Consider the following 21,872-nt stretch of genomic DNA (forward strand, 5'->3'; position numbering starts at 1 on the left):
ATACTCATTCAGTTGACTTTCATGGCTAAGACAGAACCTGCTCATGGTTTCCCACTTTCTAACTTGATACTTTAACCACTAAACCAGTTGCTATTAAAACAGGTGGTTTTTTAAAAACATAGATAGGTAGAGAATTTGAAGTGAGCCAAGGAAGAAGACTTATAGGCATCAGTGTTCATGGCACAGGTTGTCTATCCCTGTGTTCGATAATTATTTTTACTGTTATTTAAAATAAGCAAGTTGTATAAGGGTATCACAAACCTTATTATAAGGCATCTATTTACTTTACTTAGGGTCAAGTTATGTTCAGAAATGGAGAGAGGATGGGGACCATCAAATTCACACAGTTTCAAGGTAGGTGACATATTTATTTATGCCTTGCACCTATATTATTATGACTGTGGATTTCAATTTGAAGATATAGTATACTTTGCTTTACTTTATACTTTATGATGACGTGAAAGTAAAAGAATATATGTCAATAAAATTTAGTGCATTACACAGCAATAAAGGAATATCTTTAAAAAAATAAATAGGATCATTTATGTTAGAGACTGAATTTTTTTTAATGATATTAAAGAATAGAAATGGTAGGCTAATCTTTTTTTATTCTTTCTGAAAAGTGAAATAGAATTTGCAACTTAGAATATTGCTTTAATAGAATTTCTTCCTTTCCACTTCTGCATCCTCCTTCCTCTTCCTCTTCTTCCTTTTGCCTTTCATTTAAAACAATGACATATTTTGATAGCCAAATATTGATGAAAATTGTAATAGTACAATGGCTTGGATTCATTTTAGCAAGAGTATATATTCAAGAGAAGATACATAATTTAAATCTGACACTTTCTAGATGTATTGGAATTGGAGCATCAAGATTTCGCAATGTATTTGGATGGCATTAGTTTGGCAAAAGTTGCCTTAAATTATCCCATTTGTGGAGGGTTTATTATAATCCTATATAATGTAAGAATCATGCTTTTAATGTGCTACATTTCTGTGACATGTTTAGAAAATGTACTGTATAGATCATATAGAACTGCAGATTTTAAAAAATGATTAACAAATAATTAGCATTATCAGATAGAAAACTAGACTTATTAAATAAAATGTAGGAATGGAAAGGATTAAAACTTCAGTTATCCATATTACAACTGAAAAATTAATTTAATTATATTTGAATATTTCCACGAATGAATTATCTATGTCCTTTTTGAGCTACTAAAGAATTATTGAATTGACTTAGAATTATTAAGCAAAAGTGTATTTACTGTATTTTTCACCCCCAAAAAGAGGGTGAAAATCTGAGTGCGTCTTAAAATCTGAATGTAGCCCCACCCAGCCTTTCAAACGGAGGTTTCAGAGGCTGAAAAAAGCCTCCAAACAGAGCTTCAGAAAAAAAAAGCCTCAGAAAGGAAGCTTCAGAAAAAAAGCCCCCAAAACAGAGCTTCAGAAAAAAAAGCCTCTGAAACTATGTTTCAGGGGCTTTTTTTCTGAAGCTCTTTCGGAGGCTTTCAGAGGCAGAAAAAACAGTTTATTCTGAAACAGAATTTCAGAAGTTTCAGAGGCTGGAAAAAAAAGCAAGGCACAGAGCTCACAACCAACAAACCTGTTACTAAAATACACCTCTGGGAACAGCTGATTGGGGGTATTCCGGGAAGCCAATCCACCCACCAGCTTTTTTCTTATTTTCCTCCCCAAAAAACAAGGTGCGTCTTATACTCTGAAAAATACCGTAATGAATTATTTTTTAAAACTCATTGATAAGTTTCTTTATTTTATTCGATTTCTATAGCCACCGATCTCAGCAAACAACTCTGGATGGCTCACAATTGAAATCATGTATTACAGTTAAAATCTTAAAAATATTTTAAAATAATAAAAACAATAAAAACATTAAAAAGGTTATTTTCTAGTCTCTGTCAGCCAACATTCTTTGGCTGATGGGATCTGCAGCATACGCATCCTATCTGATCTGGTTGGAAGGATAGAAACACTGGAAAAAAGGTGATCCTCAGGAACCCTGGTCCCAAGCCATGTAGGGCTTTATAGGTAACCACCAGCACCTTGAATTGCATCTGGAAAAACACACTAGTGTAACTCATGCAGGAGTGATGTTACATGTGTCATATATCTGGCAAGAGTATATAGTTACTACCTATGTGACTGCATTCTGCACCAATTGAAGTTACTCAACACAAACAAAAGTTAACACAGTAACAGCAATTTTGTACTAAACAGAGACTAAAGATTTCTCAGTAAAGAGGGCAGGAAGTAAAAGAGAAGATGGTGGACTGAAGATGGTGAAACCAACATTTGTGACCCAATGAGCATATTGGTTCCTTCAACCCTCTCTGAATAAACAGAGGAAACTCAAGCTGTTCTCCTTGCAGTTATTCCTCACAAAGAGACCACAAGACCGCAGCCTTGGGAGACGGGATGGGGTGGGGAAATCATGAGACAAGAGAATTTGCTATCATTGCTCCAGCTGCAAATGGTGCTTTTTCAAAGGGCAGTAAGTTTGCTCTTCCCTTGCTACCACTTTCAGAAATTGCCTATTCACTTCTTCAAAGAAGTTAGACATCCTGAAAGTGGCAAGATTGCAAACACTAAGTGAATGCCCTCATGTCCTTTATATTAAAAAAATGAAGATTTATCATTATAAACTTTAAGAATTTGAAATAAACAGCAAAAACCAAGACAGAGTTTTGGCCTAAAAGCATTAAGAGCTCAGACAATATTGGACTAACGGATTTTGGATATTAAGTCTGAAAATAATCTTAAAGAATAAATGCATTTGGGGGGGAGGGAAGAAAAACTGTTTTTGATATTGGAGACATAACAAGACACGTAATTTATAATGGCATTCAGATATCTTTGAGGAATTGCACCCAGAACTGCACTGGGGCTTTCAATCAATTATGTCAGCAATAATGTTTCTTGTGGGGAGCAATCCATTTGAAGAAAAATACGCAATAAAATCTAGCTGAAAACAACACAATCAAGACTTTGAATTGGTCATCAAATATAAAGAAAAAAATGAATGAGGCTTTAAAAATTAAGAAAGACATAAAAATGACAATTCCAGAGAGGAACAATTTCTTTTTGTTACCCTGTTTCCCCGAAAATAAGACATCCTCTGATAATAAGCCCAATCGGGCTTTTGAGCAAATGTGCTAAAATAAGCCTCCCCAAAAAAATAAGCCCTCCCTGAAAATATTTAAACACAAAGCTGGAAATCAGGTAAGACAGCAAGAGGAGCCCCATCTTGCTCCGTGCACCCCAAAATAATAAGACCTCCCCGAAAATAAGGCCAAGCGCTTATTTCGGGGTTCAAAAAAATATAAGACAGGGTCTTATTTTGGGGGAAACACGGTAGACTTACAAAGGAGACTGTTTAAATTATTGAAGAAATTCATAACAAGGATCAACATTCATCTGAATAAAGAGAAATACTGTATTTTTTAAAAAAGGAATACAAAGTTGGTTTATAAGACCAGGTTAAAATGGGACGTTATTTGTCATTCTTTTTAGAGGCTGATGTCTGGACTGGAAAAATGCAGCATATTGGATTTGCAGACATTTAATATGATGTTTTTCTCCCTACAGTTACTTTATGTACCGTAATTGGATATTTAAACTGGCTCTGTATCTAATTATCTTTTTACTTTAAGAAAGTTTTGTGAATTGGTTTTTAAAGGAGAAATTATCCTTCTTTGTTATGTTAAATTTTAGTCTTTTTTATGTTAGGATACTGGGATCATTTAATATTTTCTAAATGTGGATTTGTTTAGAGTTTAAAGTCGAGATATGGAAGTATCGAATTGGATATATTATTATTTGGGATAGTTTTCTTTGGAATTTTTGGAATTTTGGATGGAAAACTGAAGCTTGTATTTTTTTTTTAAGGCAAAATGGTCCCGCTTTGTCATGTTAAACTTTAGTTTTTTGTTTATGCTAGGATGTCAAGACAACTTCATGCCTTTTAAATGGGGTCCGTCTTACTGCTAAGAATTGAGATGTGGAATGTTAAGTTTTATATATGTTAATTAATGTTGTTATTTTGCAGCTCTGTTTGAATTTTTGCTGATAATTGGATTGTAAAAGATGGCACTTATTTTATTTGTCCATTGTTAAGAGATGAGTTATGGAATGAAGAGTTATATATTTGTTAATTAAGAAGAGGTGAAGAGATTATGAAATTGATTATACATAGGATGAGGGTGAGAAGCTGCTTTCTTAGGGGGATTCTTTTTACTTTTTTTGCTTTCTTACAGTCTTTTTCTTTTCTTTTTTTACTTTGTGTTATCTTTTATTGTTGGAACTAAAGCTTTTTAATAAATATTAATAAATTTGTAAATAAAAAATAAAGATCGTAGAAAGCAAGGCAGAAGGCACTCTATAAGCACTAGGAATAAGGCTTACATTAACCCCAGGTCTATTGCCGACTGTTTCTCTACCTATTCGAATAAAAAAGGATACTGTTCTCAGTACAACGCCAAGTGCATTATGTAGCTCAGGGGTCTCCAACCTTGGCAACTTTAAGACTTGTGGACTTCAACTCCCAGAATTCCTCAGCCAGCAAAGCTGGCTGAGGAATTCTGGGAGTTGAAGTCCACAAGTCTTAAAGTTGCCAAGGTTGGAGACCCCTGATGTAGCTGAATCTATATAGGTACCCACATTCTATAATAACATGATGAATTTCACTGTCTCTAAAGAAACAAGCTGAAGAGACCGTTCCTGATTTTGCATCTTCAGATTTCTGTGAGGATAAGAAGCTACTGAATTATGAATCAGAGTATGAAGCAAGGCTAAATCCTTTGGCCAAAAGTGACCTTCCCATGAAAACTCTTTATTGAGATCACTTGCTCTATTATCATCACAGAAATCCTAACATCCAGACCTTTTCCTATAAAGCAAGTAAGAAATCAAACCAAGAAAGATTATTCCAAGTTTCAGCTCCCATGAGCAACGGATTTGCTTTTAGGGCGTGCTAAGCTATTGCATTAATTTATGAAAATGAAAGCAGAATCTGCTTTGCCAAATGATGAAAGAGTTCGGACAGAGAAATATATTTTCTTATGTTTTAGTTTTATTCAGAGTTTGAAATGTGTCCAAAAGCAAATTTGCAGCTAGCAAATAAGGGGAAGTCTTCATGTGATTGTGTCTTTTAAGTTAAGGATAAGGACTAATATGCAAGGTTTGAAGGCCTCTACTCCAAAGTTCAGTTCTCAATGTCTCCTCTCCTAATTATCAGAAACAGCAGGAATATCTGAAATCAATATTCTTCCAGATCCTACCTCCTTGGTTGTTTGCAAGTCCAGTCGAGTTTGATCATTCAATGGTATCCTTCAAGGAAGGTAGAGTAGAAAAATTACTTGCATGTACTCCAAATGAAGCATTTGCAAAGTTGGCTCTGTCAGGAAAGACCTGCTTGAAAGCCATCTTTGTATTTTGAAAGAGATCTCCTTGGGGAACCAAATGTTGTCATTGAAAGAGGTTGAATTTCAGGCCCTGTTTGTTTGTTTATAGAACATATTTCTATAAGCCCCCACTTCACAAGAAATTGAAGGTGGGTGGTGTAAAAAAGTTAATTAGAAATACATAAGAAACAATCAGAATTTTAGAAATAATATAAAAGGCTACCTAAAACAAGAGAGGATTATAATAACTCTATAAAGGAACCATTGCAAAATCTCTCCAGCCCCTAGAAAACCCCAGGCCAGATAACATAGTCAGTTCTTGAGGGATTTGTGGAATGTTGAGAGGGATGGAGTTAATCTCACTTCTGGGGGGAGAAGATTCCACAAGGCAGGCACAGCAACACAGGCACAGAGAAGCCCTCCCTCCTGGGACACCCCCCCCCCAAATGTAATTTCATGGCAGATGGGACCGACAGCATGCCTTCTCTGCCTGAGCAGATGGGCCAGGCAGGTGTAATCAGGGAGAGGCATCCCTTAGAAAACCCAGCCCCATGCCATAAAGGGCTTTAAAGGTCAAAACCTTGAATTAGACCAGGAAGCAAACTGGCAAACAGTGCAGCTTGGAGAGCTGAGATGTAATATGTATCACTCTAGGGGCACATATTATATAGGGGCTACAATTCTATGTTAGAAATATATATATATATTTATTTATTTTCCCCCCGAAACCTTTCACAGTATCTTTCTCAGTGTTTTTTAAAGTGAGTTTTCTTTCTGGGATTACAGCCAACTTGATAGGATATATGAAAATTGTTGCAATATTTTCAGGATCAGACTCAATAAAGATAATAGAAGTTAGAGATTTAAATATATTTCTCTTTAATCATAATAGGCATTCTATATTCGCTGAATATTCAAGATAGAAGCAATGAAAATGGGGAGGATGGCTCCTTATATATACAAGGGGTGGAGCCAGGAATGGGAGTGGTAAATTATGAATACATTAAAGTCCAAAGAATAAGTTAACCCCTGATGTTCCATATATACATTATTTACACATTAGAGAATAAGGCATTTACATCTGACAAATCCCCCTCTAAATGCCGGTTCGTTATACAACACCAGTTACATTCAGATTCAGGACAATATAATACATATAATTTAGAAGTTAAATATTTGTGTTGTTTAGAAGGTAAGGGTTTTGTTAATATGTCAGCTAATTGTTCAGAAGTATCACAATGTATTGCTTTGATGAATCCGTCTTGAGATAGTTGTCTCACGTGCTTAAATTTTATATCAATATGCCTGGACCTTTGTCCAATTGCATCGGATCTAGATATTTCAATGGCCGCTTTATTGTCTTCATGCATAATAAATGGTAAAATAGGTTTCTTCCAAATATCTGTGATCAAATCATTGAACCATACAAGGTTATTTGCAGCTTTAGACAAGCAAACATATTCCGCTTCTGTGGTAGAAGTGGCTACCAGTTCTTGTTTACCAGTATACCAGTAAACTGGACAATCGTTCAATAGAAAAACATAACCAGAGGTACTCTTTCTGCATGATGTATCACCAGCCCAATCTGCATCAGCATAACAAGTAATTTTTGGTTCTTTGTCATTATTGGGTTCCAATATTAAACAAAAATCTAATGTACTTTTTAGATATCTTAAAATTCTTTTGACAGCTTCCCAATGATACAAGGTTGGTCTGCTAACATATCTTGACAATAAATTGAGAGGTAATGCAATATCTGGCCTAGTCCAATTGGATATATAAAGGAGTGAACCTATAACTGATCTGTAAAATGTGTTGTCTTTAAACTCAGGGGAAGATTCATCAATGTTTCTGAGAAAATCAGTTTGCATAGGTGTGTCACATGTCTTGGCATTATTTAAGTTACATTTGTTTAGGAGTTCAATGATTTTATCTTTCTGAGTAAGTTTGAATCCCCTTTTTGTTTTGTTAATTTGTACACCAAGGTATTTGTTCACTCTACCTAGTGATTTCAATGAGAAGTGTTCGTTTAACTTATTTACAAAGATTTCCCTGCTCTCTTTATGCTTTCCAATATATAAAATATCATCCACATAAATTAATACAAATTCAATATGATCATTACTCTTTTTTACAAAGAAACAGTTATCAGCAGTGGTGGCGTTGAAATCCATGGTTTTAAGTACTTTTACCAAACAATCGTACCATCTTTTTCCAGATTGCTTCAATCCATACAGACTCTTATTTAATAACCAAATTTCGTTCTTATTAGTGTATTGACTGTGTGGTGCTCTTACATATATTTCCTTATCTAATTTTGCATGTAAGTATGCAGTCTGTATGTCATATTGAAACACGTCCAGATTGAGTGCAGATGCTACTACAAGAGCTGTTTTGACACTCTCTGTTCTCACTGTTGGTGAATATGTGTCAGTATAGTCTTCTGGATATTTTTGTGCATAACCTTGTGCAACTAGTCTGGCCTTGTATAAGGTATTACCTCCTTCTAAATTCTTAATTTTATAAATCCACCTGGTACCTATAATTGTTTTATCCTTAGGTGCGATCGCAGGTGTGAATACATTTAATCCTTGTAAACTTTCCATCTCTTTTTCCATAGCTAGTTCCCATTTTTCTCTTTCTTCACGGGGAAGTTTCAATACTTCCTCATATGTATTAGGTGTTATTTGTTCTCTATCCATATGCATTATGTAATCTTTGTATTTATTTGGTATTTGGTTTCTATTGTTTCTAATATTTCTTTCAGGTTTGCTATGGTTGTCATGCAAAAATCTAGCTTCCTTTTTTGTTAATGTGTCTGTCTTTATTTTATGCTGACTGTTTGTCCAAGTTTTGGTTTTGTTCTTACTTTTGTTAATACTTTGAATTTCTGTTGTTCCTTCCTCGCAAGATATATTATCTTTGCTTTTATTAGGAAATATTTCATTAAGGTGCAATTTAGACCAATTGGCCTGCTCATGGAACACAGCTGTTCTGGATACTATAAATTTGTTATTATTATCAATGAATCTGTACCCTTTGGTTCCAGTTTCGTATCCCATGAATCTTAATCTCCTGGATACGTTTTCTCCCTTTCTCCTCAATTGTTTAGGTATGTGTACGTCTGCAGTAACTCCAAATATGTGCATGTGTGCTAATTTGGGTTTTCTATTGTACATCACCTCATATGGTGTCTTATTCACAATACTGGACCATGTCCTATTTTGAGTGTAATTTGAATAATGTAAGGCTTCTGACCAAAATTGTTTGCCTAAACCAGCATCCTCTAATGTGCATCTAATCATGGTTTGTAGTGTGGAATTCTTTCTCTCTGCAATCCCATTGTGAAATGCAGAAAATGGATTGGACGTGAAATGTAGCATCCCTCTATCCTTTAACCATTGGGAGAATTCTTTAGACATGAATTCACATCCCCTATCTGTCATAATTTGTTTTATTCTAATATTATGTTGTGTTTCTATGCGTTTGTAGAATTCCTTAAATTTCTGAAAGGTTTCATCCTTGTGCTTTAATGTGTAAACAAAACCATAGCGACTGTAATCATCCACTATTGTTAGGAAGTAACGTTTTCTATAGGTAATTGATGGAGTTAATGGACCAACTAAGTCCATATGTACCAAATCAAAAATATTGTTGGTTGATCTGTTAGATTTTTTTGGTCTGGGACTGGTTTTTAGTTTGGTGGATTTACATACTGAGCATTCCAAATAATTTTCACAATTTTTTATTTTGACACCTTCTGCGTGTTCAGTCATTTTTTGTACTACAGGAAAGCTTGCATGTCCTAACTTCCTATGTAAGATGTGAGCACACTCATCATGAATTGGTTTACCTATTTTTGGTTTCTTCTCATTGTGTGTATTTTTGTTATCATGAGTTATTTTACATTCATCATTGTCACTGTTACTGACATTTTCATCATCTGCTTCAATACAATCTTCCATATTTGAATCAATGTTATGTAACCATCTTTCTTTGGTTATCAGATAGGGTAGACCCCCTTTTATCATCACAGTGCCTACATTTGTTTTGTTCTTTTCTATAGTTGCTTTCCCCTTTGAGAAAACTATATTGATGTCAGATTCTCTGCTTAGTTTTATGGCACTCAGTATGTTGTGAGGTATTTCTGGGATTAATAATACCCCCTCTATTTTCCCTAAACCAGGCAAGGTCACATTTCCTCTGCCTAATACTTGAACCTTTTCTTGATTAGCTACCTTTATCACAAACTTATCTTCTGTAAATGAAGATAATATACTTTTGTTGTTAGTGGTGTGATTTGTTGCACCAGAATCAATAAGCCAATTATTGTTCTCATCTTGTTGTGTTCTGGAGCTGTCTTGTTTATTTAGCCCATTTAGTGACCCAGATTTTCTCTCTTTTGAATTTTCTCTACCCCCTCTACTTTCTCTGTAATTTGGTGGACTTCTATATTTGTGTCTATCTGTGGAAGATTGTCTGTAATTGTATTTGCTCCTGTATTCTGGCCTATGTCTTTCCCTTGGGACTTTGGGACAGTCTCTTCTACTGTGTTCCCTGGATCCACAATTGTGGCATCTAAAGGCCTCATTATATTTATCTTGAAAGACTACTTTCCTAAAAGATTTGTATTCTGTTTGGTTACTGAAACGATTTTTTCTTGAATTGTCTTCTGCTATCAATTTGTTAGATAAACTTTCTATTGATAAATATCCCAAATTAATGGTATCTAAGTGTGACATAAAGCTATCCCATGATGGATCAAGTGAATTGATAATAACACTTTTCATTGTTTGATCTGAAATCACTTCCCCCCTCAATTGCAGCTCTGCTCTTATTTTGTTTAGATTTATCAAATGCTCACTAATAGAAACCCCTGGTTTCACTCTAGAAGAAAAGAAATCCTTAGACATTCTTGTGGTTGTGGCTACGCTATCGCTGTGAAATAGATTAAACATGCATTGAATTATTTCTGATACAGTTAGGTTTGGTTTGATGCTATGATACATTGCAGGAGACACGCTAGAAATTATTATGAAAAATGCTCTATGATGTAAACAATCTATTTTTAAAGTCCAAGGTCTTCTTGGAGGACTAGTTATAAAGAATAGTAAATTTTCTTTCATAAAAATAACCTGAAGCTGTTGGTACCACTCTTGTAAATTAATGCCATCAACTCTAAGTTTTGGGAAGTCACTGGGTAAATTCCCTACATTATTCTGTCCATTACTTACAACCTGAGGCAGTCCGTGGTCTCTCAAGTGCAGGAAATTACAGAACGGCATTGGGATGCTTGTAACGAGTCTGCGCGGTTCTCTGGCCAGTTCAAGTCTTTCGGGGCCGTCTACGTAGTTTTGCACATGCGCGTTGCTCATTTCTTCTTTGGCGCCGTTGTGGAAGGTTCTCTCCATTTCAGCTCTCTCGATCCGCTCCTCTTCAGATGAGTCGGTCTCTGGCTCGGTTTTTGGGGCTTTGGTGATGGCGACGGTTCTTTTCTTTCTCTTGTGTGCGCTGGCACTCGATTCTGTCTGCGGTGTAGGACGGAATCGGCATGGCTCTCTGGGCTCGGGTGTCGTCGTTTTCGAAGTCAGGATGGGAGCGTGCAGGTCTTGAGTTGTCGGTTTGATTCCTTGCTTCTTTGTTGATGTCTTGGAAATTTTCAATCTTGGCCCAAAAGCAGCAAAAAGCGTTTTCATTGCTGACTTTACTTGAGACTTTGTTAAATCGTCTTCACTTTCTGATTTTGGTTCATCTGAAGAGTTTGAGACTTCTTTTTCACTTTCTTCGTCTGATAGCGTTTTTCGCGCCAGAAATTTTGAACTGAGCGTTTTGATTGGCTCCGCTTCACTCTCTTTTGAAGTTCGTTGAAAACAAGATGGCTGCCATTCAAAATTTCGCGCGATGTCACATCTTTTCTTTTTTACAACTATTTTCTCAGTAGTCATTTCACTCACAGTTTTTTGATCTTTGGGTTTTTCTTTAATGACGTTTTTCTCTCTCGCTGCTCCGCTGTTTCTCAGCATCTCCTGGAGGTCCGCGATGAGGCTTTCATCATTCTTTTGGCTTTTTAGTATCTTTAATATCTCTGACCTGAGTTCGTTATTTTCTATCTCGATTTCTTCCTGGTCGTTATTTTCACTCATCAGTTCTTCTTCTTCAGTGGTGTATTCTTCGGATTCTCTCGAAATCGCATTAGTGGATTCGTTGATTGTCTCTTGATCAGTTTCTATTTCTTTGCTGTAGGCCCTGGTGTTGGGCCTATCTTTCTTGGACATTTTTTATTACTTATTGAGTCAATTAACCATCCTCTGCTACCAGCTTGTTGCAATATTTTCAGGATCAGACTCAATAAAGATAATAGAAGTTAGAGATTTAAATATATTTCTCTTTAATCATAATAGGCATTCTATATTCGCTGAATATTCAAGATAGAAGCAATGAAAATGGGGAGGATGGCTCCTTATATATACAAGGGGTGGAGCCAGGAATGGGAGTGGTAAATTATGAATACATTAAAGTCCAAAGAATAAGTTAACCCCTGATGTTCCATATATACATTATTTACACATTAGAGAATAAGGCATTTACATCTGACAAAAATATTATGAATGGGCTTTGATTAGTGCTAGTTAAAACCCAAAAGATGTGGAAGACATCTTGTAAGGAATCTGCCTAAAGAAACTGCAAACTATTTCTGTGCATGAAAAATAATTAGGTAGAAAATACTGAGGATTGTTTTACATATGCATGAACATTCTCTGCTTTCTCTACAGATTTAATTTTCAGCTTAGTTCATGAACCAATTCCACATAAAAGCATTGTACTGCTGTGATTTGAAAATTAAATTTATGGTGTTAATAGCCCCATCAGCATACAACTATTGCTAGATGCTTTGATTGTGAAAGGATCTGATCCACCTTTTTAATTGTTTGGTTTTGTCATTTCTGTTTCTAACTCTTAGAAATATATTTCAGTTGAGGAAAAGGACACCATTTTTATGTTATTTTTTTCCCTCTTTTGTTTAATGCTTCCTCTTTTTTTGTAGTTTTCTAATTTGCTGCCCGTAATGAAAGACTCCCTAAATGTGCTGTGTTTTTTCTTCAGTAAGTCAGAAAGTAGGAGGAGGAACCTTCTAATTTTTATTGGATTGTTCCATTGTTATATATTGTCATAATTGAGTGAGAACTACAAAGTTTATGCTCTGTGAAATAAATTGACTTTAATGCACATAATTCTTTTTTGAGTTGCAGTGAACTTACTTTTGTCTTCCAAAACACTTGGCATGTATTTCTAGTATAAATATGGAGCATAAATATAACGTGTGTAAGTCCACTGAACTCACTGACTTTACTTAACTTTCTGTGGATTCATCTTGAATGTGATTTTAAGCTTTTTAAATTTAAGATTTTTAAATTTGTATTTATTTTTTACATTTATTGCTATTTATTGATTACACTTATTTTAACAGGTGAGATATTTTTTAAAAGTTTTTAAAAAATAAATAATAAAAACAGCACAACTGATTTTATTTGGAGCAGGGTGAATAAAAATCAATGATTTTTTTGATTTAAATCGGATTTTTTTGATTTTTATCGAATTTATTTTAATAAAAAACTTTTGGGGTAAAAATCTATCGTAAGATAGTTTTCTATTTAAGATACATAAATAATTTAGTTTATTCAGCATGAAATGGAGCTTAGTTATGTAGCATGAGGCTGTATATTCTGCAACACTGGGACTATCGGTGAATCAACAGTGGGTCAAAGGAGTAGCAGAGATGACAGTTGCTCTTTAAAAATTATGATTTAAATCGAGTTGATTTAAATCAAGCCTTTTTACTAGTGATTTAAATCATGATTTAAATCAAATCCACCCTGATTTGGAGCAAATGTTTGGAGTGAATCAAACACATACAACATATAGTCAAAATAAGCTCATCCAACAGCCCAGCCCAATGCTAGGGAAAGATCCTGATCTTCAGCATTTTTTAGGAAGCTGGCAAGGTCAGGACCATCCTAATCTCCCAGGGGTGGCGATGGGGGTATATACTGTTCCATTAGGGCATTTGAAGAGAGAGAGAGAAAATGTGCTTCTGGGATCTCATTTGATGGCATTAATATGAAGGATCTGGATCATGCCCACCTTTTCAGAACTTGTAGGGAGCATAATTGGAGATAGGCAGTCCCATAAATAACCTGCAAGGCAGACCAGACTAAAAAAAACATTCTATATAGGTCAGATTACTATATAAATATAGCTACATACATCTTCATCAACAATAATAATATATAGATTATAATAGAATCTCTGCAAGTCTTAATGTACTTCCCCTCTCCCAAAGTTTATCTTTATATGAACTAGGGAGGGGCTTGTCTGAGATGTTTTCTCAACATGGTTTCTTGGCCTGGGCTCAAGCCCTACTTAACTGACCATTGCCTTGGTAGTGGCTTCTCCTCCTGTCTTTGCAGACCATTCTCTATGCTTTCTATATAACCCACCTGTATGACACACACAGTTTTATAGATGATATCTAACATCATGAATTGCAGATGGAAGTCCACTAAGAGCAAACACAGCTCACAAAGTAGGTGTTACATGGGTGTGTGCCTATAACTACCTGCACCACTGTCTTTTGGACCAGATATAGCTCCTGTATTGTCTTTAAGGGCAGTCCTATATAGAATGCATTGCAATAATGCCTACGGGCCCCAGAATGAGTGACAGTGAGTAGGGCATCTGTTTTGCTCAGAGTCCTCTGTGTGTCTCTCATGGAATCAGTCCCTCTTCTCACAAAGTCTCCAGTTTGAGATTACAGAGATTTCAGCCTGTAATCTGAAAGTCTGGGACTCTAATGAGTTCCTTGTATTATTAGGCTTTGTATTATTAGGCTTTCTCAGTTTTTCTTTTAACTATTGAAATGAAAATATATTTAATTGACACTTCCCTGCAGGGGAAGACCTGTAGTGGTTAAATGGAAGAAAAGTTGGCCTTAATTTTTTTTTTTTTTACTACTACTTGCATTATAGAAGAAATATGAAAAGGGCAATCCAGAAGTGACAATAAATAACTGAAAAGAACAATATAAATACAGTGCATAGCTACATACATGAAATGGAAACATATTAATTCATTATATAACTAAAATCAGTAAAAAAATAGATTGCTGATAAACAATTGCTATATTGCTATTGGTAATGAATTCTATCATGTTCCTATGATGAAAAAACAAAATTTGAATTAAGACATAAATGCAGAGACAACTAGTTAAACAGCTAACATATTAGATATGCCTTAATTTGTAAAGTAGATTGTAGTTCATTTCTGGGGGACGGGAGGGAGGGGGGATGGTTCATTCCAAACAACAATTACAAAACGATTCAGAAGTATTTCACTCTTGCAGCAGACTTCTTTGCTATTCTTAGAGCAAGCCATCCTTTTTTCAGATTTGTGTATGAAACTGGAAGAAGATGTGATTGCTTTAATTCTTTATTTTTCAAATTTATCCCTGCATGCTCCTGGCAACCTTGAATCATAATAAAGCTATATTAAGAAAAATAGATTTAGCAATAACAAACAATTAAACCAATCATATTGGAAATAAGAACAACCATTAGTACAAACTTAAATGAGTTTCAGACCCAGGAAGCTACAGACCAGTCAGCATAACATCAATACCTGGGAAGATACCGGAAAAGATAATAAAAAACAGATCTGTGAACATCTAAAAACAAATAAAGTTGTAACTAAAAGCCAGCACAGATTTGTTAAAAACAGATCATGCCAAAACAATCTTATTTAATTCTTTGACAAAATGACTAAATTCGTAGACCAGTAAAATGCTGTGGACATAGTATACTTAGATTTCAGCAAGGCATTCAACAAAGTAGACCACAGCCTACTTCTAAGTAAGCTAGAAAAATGTGGGATAGACAGCAACACCACTAGATGGATTTGTAAATGGCTGACAAACCATACTCAACGAGTAGTCCTTAATGGTACAACATCTACATGGAGGGAAGTAAGCAGTGGGGTACCACAAGATTCCATCTTAGGCCCAGTACTCTTCAATATCTTCATAAATGACTTAATGAGGGAATAGAAGGGGAACTCATCAAATGTGCAGATGACATTAAACTGGCAGGAATAGCCAACACCCAGAAGAAAAGCTCAGGATCCAAAAAGATCTTGACAAACTTGAACAATGGGCCCTATTCAATAAAATGAAATTTAATGTGGAGAAAAGCAAGGTTTTTCACTTAGGCAGGAAAAACCAAATGTACAAGTACAGATTAGGCGAAACCTGGCTCAAAAACAGTAACTGTGAGAGGGACTTTGGAGTCCTAGTAAACAATCAATTAAATATAAGCCAGCAGTATGTGACAGCAGCTAAAAATGCTAATACAATCCTTGATTGTATAAACAGAAGCACAGAATCAAAATCACGTGAAGTATTAGTACTGCTTTATAAAGTCTTAGTAAGACCATACCTGGAATTTTGCATCCAGTTTTGGCCATATTACAAAAGATGTTGAGACTTTGGAAAAAGTGCAAAAAAGGAGCAACTTAAGATGATTAAAGGCCTGGAAACGAAAACATATGAAAGACGGTTGCAGGATTTGGGTTTAACTAATCTAGAGAAAAGGACTAGGGAGGACATGATAGTTGTATTCCATTATTTAAGAGGCTGCCACAAAGAGGAGGGGGGTCAATTTATTTTCCAAAGCACCAGATGGCAGGACAAGTAACAATGGATGGAAACTAATCAAAGAGAGAAGCAACCTGAAATTAAGGAGAAACTATCTAATAGTGAGAATAATTAACCAGTGGAATACTTGCTGTCAGAAGTTTTTAGATTGCATTTAAAGGTAATCAAAGAGGCTGATGCCTGTAAGGTAATTTCGAAAGAAACACCCCAAAACTCTGGTTACTACATGGAAGGCTCTGGGCCTAGTTAATTCTAAGCAGACTTTCTTTGTTAGTAGCACTCACAAGACATGCTACTAGCTGGGCTTCCTCCTGTGCTGGCCAAACTGCCTCCTGTGCTGCCTCCTTTGCTGGCCACGCCAACCGCCTTCACTAGGGCTTATTTTTGGGTTAGGGCGTGTATTAGGCACACACCCAAAAAATCAGGCTAGGATTTATTTTGGGGGTAGGTTGTATTTTTGAGGACACACGGTAAAAAATGTGCTAAAAAAAACCACATTAAAAAGAATCTCAGAGAAGCCTGCAGAAAGACTGAATTAATAAATAATAAATAAAGATGTGCCGTTCATGTGAAAGATCAGAAAACATTTTAAACTCATTTAACAAGCATGCAGTTTTATATGGTGATTTCTTCCTCCTGTCCTACATCCCCCCCCCATCAAAGTTGCTACTGAAGTTTATGAAGATTCATTTAACTGATGATAACGTAAACCTATGTTGCCTATCCAACTGGAATCCAAATGTGTGGTTCATTGAGTAATTGGGTTTATATTTTCAAAGCAACATGCATAGTGCTCATTCTTCCTATTTAGCAACTCTGTGAGGTAAGAAAGTCAGAGGGCACTTGAGCTTCTGTGATGGAAGGTGGACGATAAACCACCGGTCTCTTCATTTTCTGTCCAATACCACTGTACCACACTAAAAATAATCATATACTGTATATGTACTATATAATCAAAAGGGACCATACTGAATTTTAAAAGATTTGCTGTTTAGATCACTTGATTTTATTTCTTATTATATGTGTGGTATTTTCTTGTTTTTATTAATACAGCACTGAGCATTTGAATAGCAATCCAAAATTAAGGCTTATGTTGTTTCTCATTATAAAAAAAAAATACAAGCTCACTATGCCAAGCTATGGGGGGGTGAAGCTTTTCCTGTCATTTTTTTAGCTGTTCAAAAGGTCAGCATAAAAAATGTTCTAATACAAAGCAGTTCTTGTCTGACTTTGCTAATGTGACATTTGGAGCAAGGTTGTGTCAGTGTGATGTGACAGCAGGCTAACATTGCCTGGCATTAACAAATAACATTAGGTCTAGCTAGGAGAAGAAAACCATTCACAACCCAATAAATCCTGCAGCTTCTCATCTAAATGTGGAGGAGAAAATCTTAGCTAAATATAGCATTTTAAATGTTAAAACCCCAAGCACAGTCCAATTGATCTTGGATTCTCGCTTTAGTGGGTCAAATCTTATCTCCCATATAGCTCTACAGTATTTAAGAGATTGCTTTATTGAATGTTCAATTTGCCAAGTGACAAGGAGATGGTTTAGAATATTAGCTATATAAATTATTGAATCCAAAGTGCTACTTATCGCCTACAAAGTCTGCTTGTCTCCTTCGTTTCTGCCCGTCTGTAAAGTCAGGCTGACCAGCATCTTCTTGCTCCCATTCATTAAGCAATGTCATATGAAAGGAACTAAAAAACATGTTTTCCTGTTTGTAACACTTGTACTCTGGAACAGCATGCCCTTCCCCTTCCAGTTATGAATTTCCCTATCTCTGCTCTCTTTTAAAGAAGCTTTAAAGACCTGTTTCCCCAGGGTTTAGGTTAGGGTGAGTTATGGACTACCTTTGTGAGAAGTTCTTATCTGTTCCATTGAGATTACCATCTTCCTTTTCGATGGTTCTGTTTCTTTGGTCTTCAGTTATTCTGCTCCTAGTGTCATCAAGAAATAGGGTGACTTTAGGAATATGAAAAATAAATCAGGGTAGGACCAAAGCAGTTTACATTTGAGAGCAGATCATTCTGCATTCTGCACTGTGTATTGCACTGATTCACCATCCATGCCTGTAATTGTTCAAGATTTTTTTTAAGTATTAATTTTTAGGCATATGGCCTCTTCATGGTGATTTACCTTAGTTTTGACACTGCAACAATGAAATGAGCTTTTTATATATTTTAAAATGTTTATATATTTTGGCAAAACTTGAGGCGATGCACAGAAAAATAAGACAACTGTTTAAAAAGCATCTTAATTCTTAGATTTTTATTATAATTTCACCAGAAAAAGGCATTCTGTATATCTGTAATGAAATCAGCTACCATGAGCTGTCAGAATTCATAATAATAAAGGCTGTGGGCACTGTTGGATATATGGAGAAAGAGTATGAAAAAAGTTGTATCCCCCTTTGTTTCTGGCACAAGGAAATCATCTGTCACTACAGATAACACGCACATATTGAGATATTTTATTGAGAATCAGGTTTGGCAAATTCAAGGTGGTGTCCAAAGAGCTATCAGTGTTTGTATCAAGTTTTACTTACCTTTTCTTAATATTTGAATGAAATAAACTTTAAGCACCTATAGTGCCAAATGAAAAAGAATTGCTGGATATTCTTCCAATTGATAAGGCTAGAATTTTTCCATCTTCCACATGTGTGTATCTGAAGTGATAACCGTTTCTAGAAATGATGGTAATATTTCAGGCAGCATAAATAGTTAATGAGGGAAGTAATTATAGCTGGGATCCTCAGAAAACTGAACTGTTTCATTCTCTGCTGTAAAGAAGGAACTTCTCTTTTTGAGTTTACTCAGCATAAATCTCTTAACTGGAGCAAAGCCATGATTGAAGTGTGCTGTCCAACTAAATATATCAATGGATAGGCCTTTAGGCTTTTAACACAAAGCAAAATTATTCCCTAAATGCATGCTGTCAGTCTGAAGAAATCAATTTCTTGCCTTCTTTAGCTCTCCTGTACTAGTCAGCACTATACCGGATAGGTACACTGGCTTTTAATGTATTGTATGCCAGTAGACATATCCCAGAACAATAGACTGGATAAATAGTTGGTGTTCATTGTCCACATCCTGCACCACCAATGGCCCATTGCTATCCCCAAAGTGTGTTCAATTAGCACTTGCTCCTTTTCTGAAGAAAAAACATAGAAGAAAATACACATCTTCTGCTTTGCAATGGAATCCCAATTCAGCAGGTTAACCAATTCAAATGTCTTGGGTTTCTGGTGGAAAAACAGAAAACAGCATCAAAACCAGAAGATCACAGCAGGATTAGCCAGGTTGCTCCACTCTTTATGTTCTTTGGGACATAAACTGGTCTCTGTGGAAAAAACAAAATATTTTAGTGAAATCAAATATGTATGCAAATCTTTCCAGGCACTAGTACTGACATTCTTGTTGTATGCATTTGAGATAAGAACACTGTTAAAAGCAGACCAAAATAAACTTGATATTTTCCTAATGTGGTATCTACAGCACATAGTGGCATGATTGTCTTAAGAATTATAACATCATACTGAGATGCAGTGAATATCCGACAGTTATAGATGAAATACAAGAGTGCAGATTCAGATGGTTTGGACGTATATGAAGAATGGCAGAACATTGCATGCTTCCAGACTATTGTGGACAGTGTGGTCTGCACTGTTGAAGGTCCAGCAAACAGCAACAAAGAATATGTTGGCAAAGCAAATTTAAAACAATACGAAAACCTAAGCTCTATTTGAATAATGTGAAACAAGCAGTCCTCAGTCAGAAAGCATGGAAACCTGTTACAGGAAATAGGTTCCAGAGGAGGAAGAAGAGATTGGTGCTGACATTCTAAACTATATTAAAAAAAATACAATCCCAAGAAATTGTTAAATATGCTTGTTTTAAGGCTGATTTTAAGAATCCCCATATGTATTCTTAAATAGGAACAAGTTATAAGTGTCCTGTTCTATCTTTGCAGAACAATTATATGATTTTTTGCCATTGTGGCTCATTTGGCCAGTTATTATCTCTTGATAAGATCCCTGTTCCTTCCAACTGCTGCCTTTCCTCTGCAATCTCAGATTATCTAAAGGGATATGGTTTCAGGTATCTGGTTTTGCCCACCACTTTCTCCCGCCATACTGCCCCATGATCATCACTACTACAATGCCTTCCCTTAACCATCTTCCCTTTGCCTCCCATTCCCAAGACCCTGTGAACCATCCACATTGAACCTCAACTATTCCAGAATTATATAATCTTAATTTCATAATACTTATTCTAACTTTGTATTTAACTGCTTTTTCTTTCATTCAAAATAAGGAACTTTGGGGAACTTATCTTTTTAAAAGAAAAAAATATTTCTCTTTTGTTATGTTAATTTTTAGAATTTTGCTCATATTAGAATATTGGGACTTTCTCTATATTTATGAAATGTAGATGTGTTTATAGTTTAGAATGAAGATATGGAAGGGATATAGATAATCCTCAATTTATGACCACAATTGAGCTAAAATTTCTATTGCTAAGTGAGGCATCTGTTAAGTGAGTTTTGCTCCATTTTACAACTTTTTTGCCACCGTTGTTAAATGAATCATGTAGTTGTTAAGCAAATCTGGCTTCCCCCATTGACTTTCCTTGTCGGAAGCCAGCAGGTGCAATTGTCATAAATTCATAGCAGTTGCCAAGCAACCAAATTTTGATCATGTGACCATGGGGATGCTGAAAGAGTCATAAGTGTGAAAAACAGTCAGTAAGGGTCACTAAATGAATAGTTGTAAATCAAGGATTACCTTATTTGATAAAGATAAGTTGCTATTTGGAATGTTGTATATTGATTCTTGCCTTTTGTAAAGGAAAAATGTTCTTTCCTTGCCATGTTAAACTTGGATTTTCTTTTAGTTTGTTTACATTAAAATAATTGGAGCATTTTATGCCTTTTAAATGAGATCTTCTTATAGTGAACAGTTGGGATATGGAATGATGAGTTTTATGCATGTTAATTTATGATAAAATCTTAAGAATTTTGTTTAGATCTTTTGTTGGTAACTGCATTGAATAAAACTTATTTATTTCGGAAGGCTAGGTTTTTTTTTTCTTTTTTACTTTTTTCCCCCTTCCTCCCTTTTTTGTACTTTTTCCTCTTCTTTCTTTTCTTCCAATTTGTATTATTTTTTATTGTCCTATTCAAAAAATTTAATAACATTAAAAAAGCAATTCCAGAGGGACAGGCTGTCCTGAGGTTCTTGCACCTCTGATACACACTCAGTGCCTTTACCCAAGCAGGCCCTCCATCTAAACACTAAGGGAGGCAGACTACCTGTTGACAATAAAGGCTGGGGTCCTGACTAGATTGAACAAGTTGTGATGGTGCAACATTGGAGAGAGAGTCAGCTTGGCACCACAAGGACATTGCGCTATTGACTTGGCTTTGAATAATTTGAGTACTGCTTGTACTGAATGTAGCAGTCACTTTTTGTTTTGAGGAATTTAAGGAGACAGATGAACTCCACCGAGCTTTTTCAACATCATCCCCATGGCAGAATCAATGTATTTGAAACAGGAAACCTATCCAGTCTTATGGTTATCTATCATCCAGGAGTAGCTCTTGAGCCTTTTGGCAAATGCCATGATTTTGGTTTTCTGTTCTGATTGATCTTTCTTGCAGTGCTATGCTAGTGCTGTCACCCTCTGTCCAAATGTATTCTTGAAAATATTGCTGCATTGTCTGCATAGAGTAGAGGAGAGATGTG

General features: G+C 35.5%; 1 protein-coding gene across 1 annotated transcript in view; it reads left to right on the top strand.

Moving 5' to 3' along the window:
* The window catches only part of GABBR2 (gamma-aminobutyric acid type B receptor subunit 2), a 342,456-nt gene that overhangs the window by 174,113 nt on the left and 146,471 nt on the right, over positions 1-21,872 (top strand). Inside the window, exon 8 of the mRNA XM_070939098.1 lies at positions 294-354. Coding sequence (XP_070795199.1) covers positions 294-354 — 61 coding nt within the window. The remainder of the gene's footprint in view (positions 1-293; positions 355-21,872) is intronic.

The sequence above is a fragment of the Pituophis catenifer genome, unplaced genomic scaffold, assembly GCF_029215685.1.
Source record: "Pituophis catenifer annectens isolate HBS135680 unplaced genomic scaffold, rPitCat1.0.hap2 SCAF_3, whole genome shotgun sequence".
Classification (NCBI taxonomy): Eukaryota; Metazoa; Chordata; class Lepidosauria; order Squamata; family Colubridae; genus Pituophis; species Pituophis catenifer.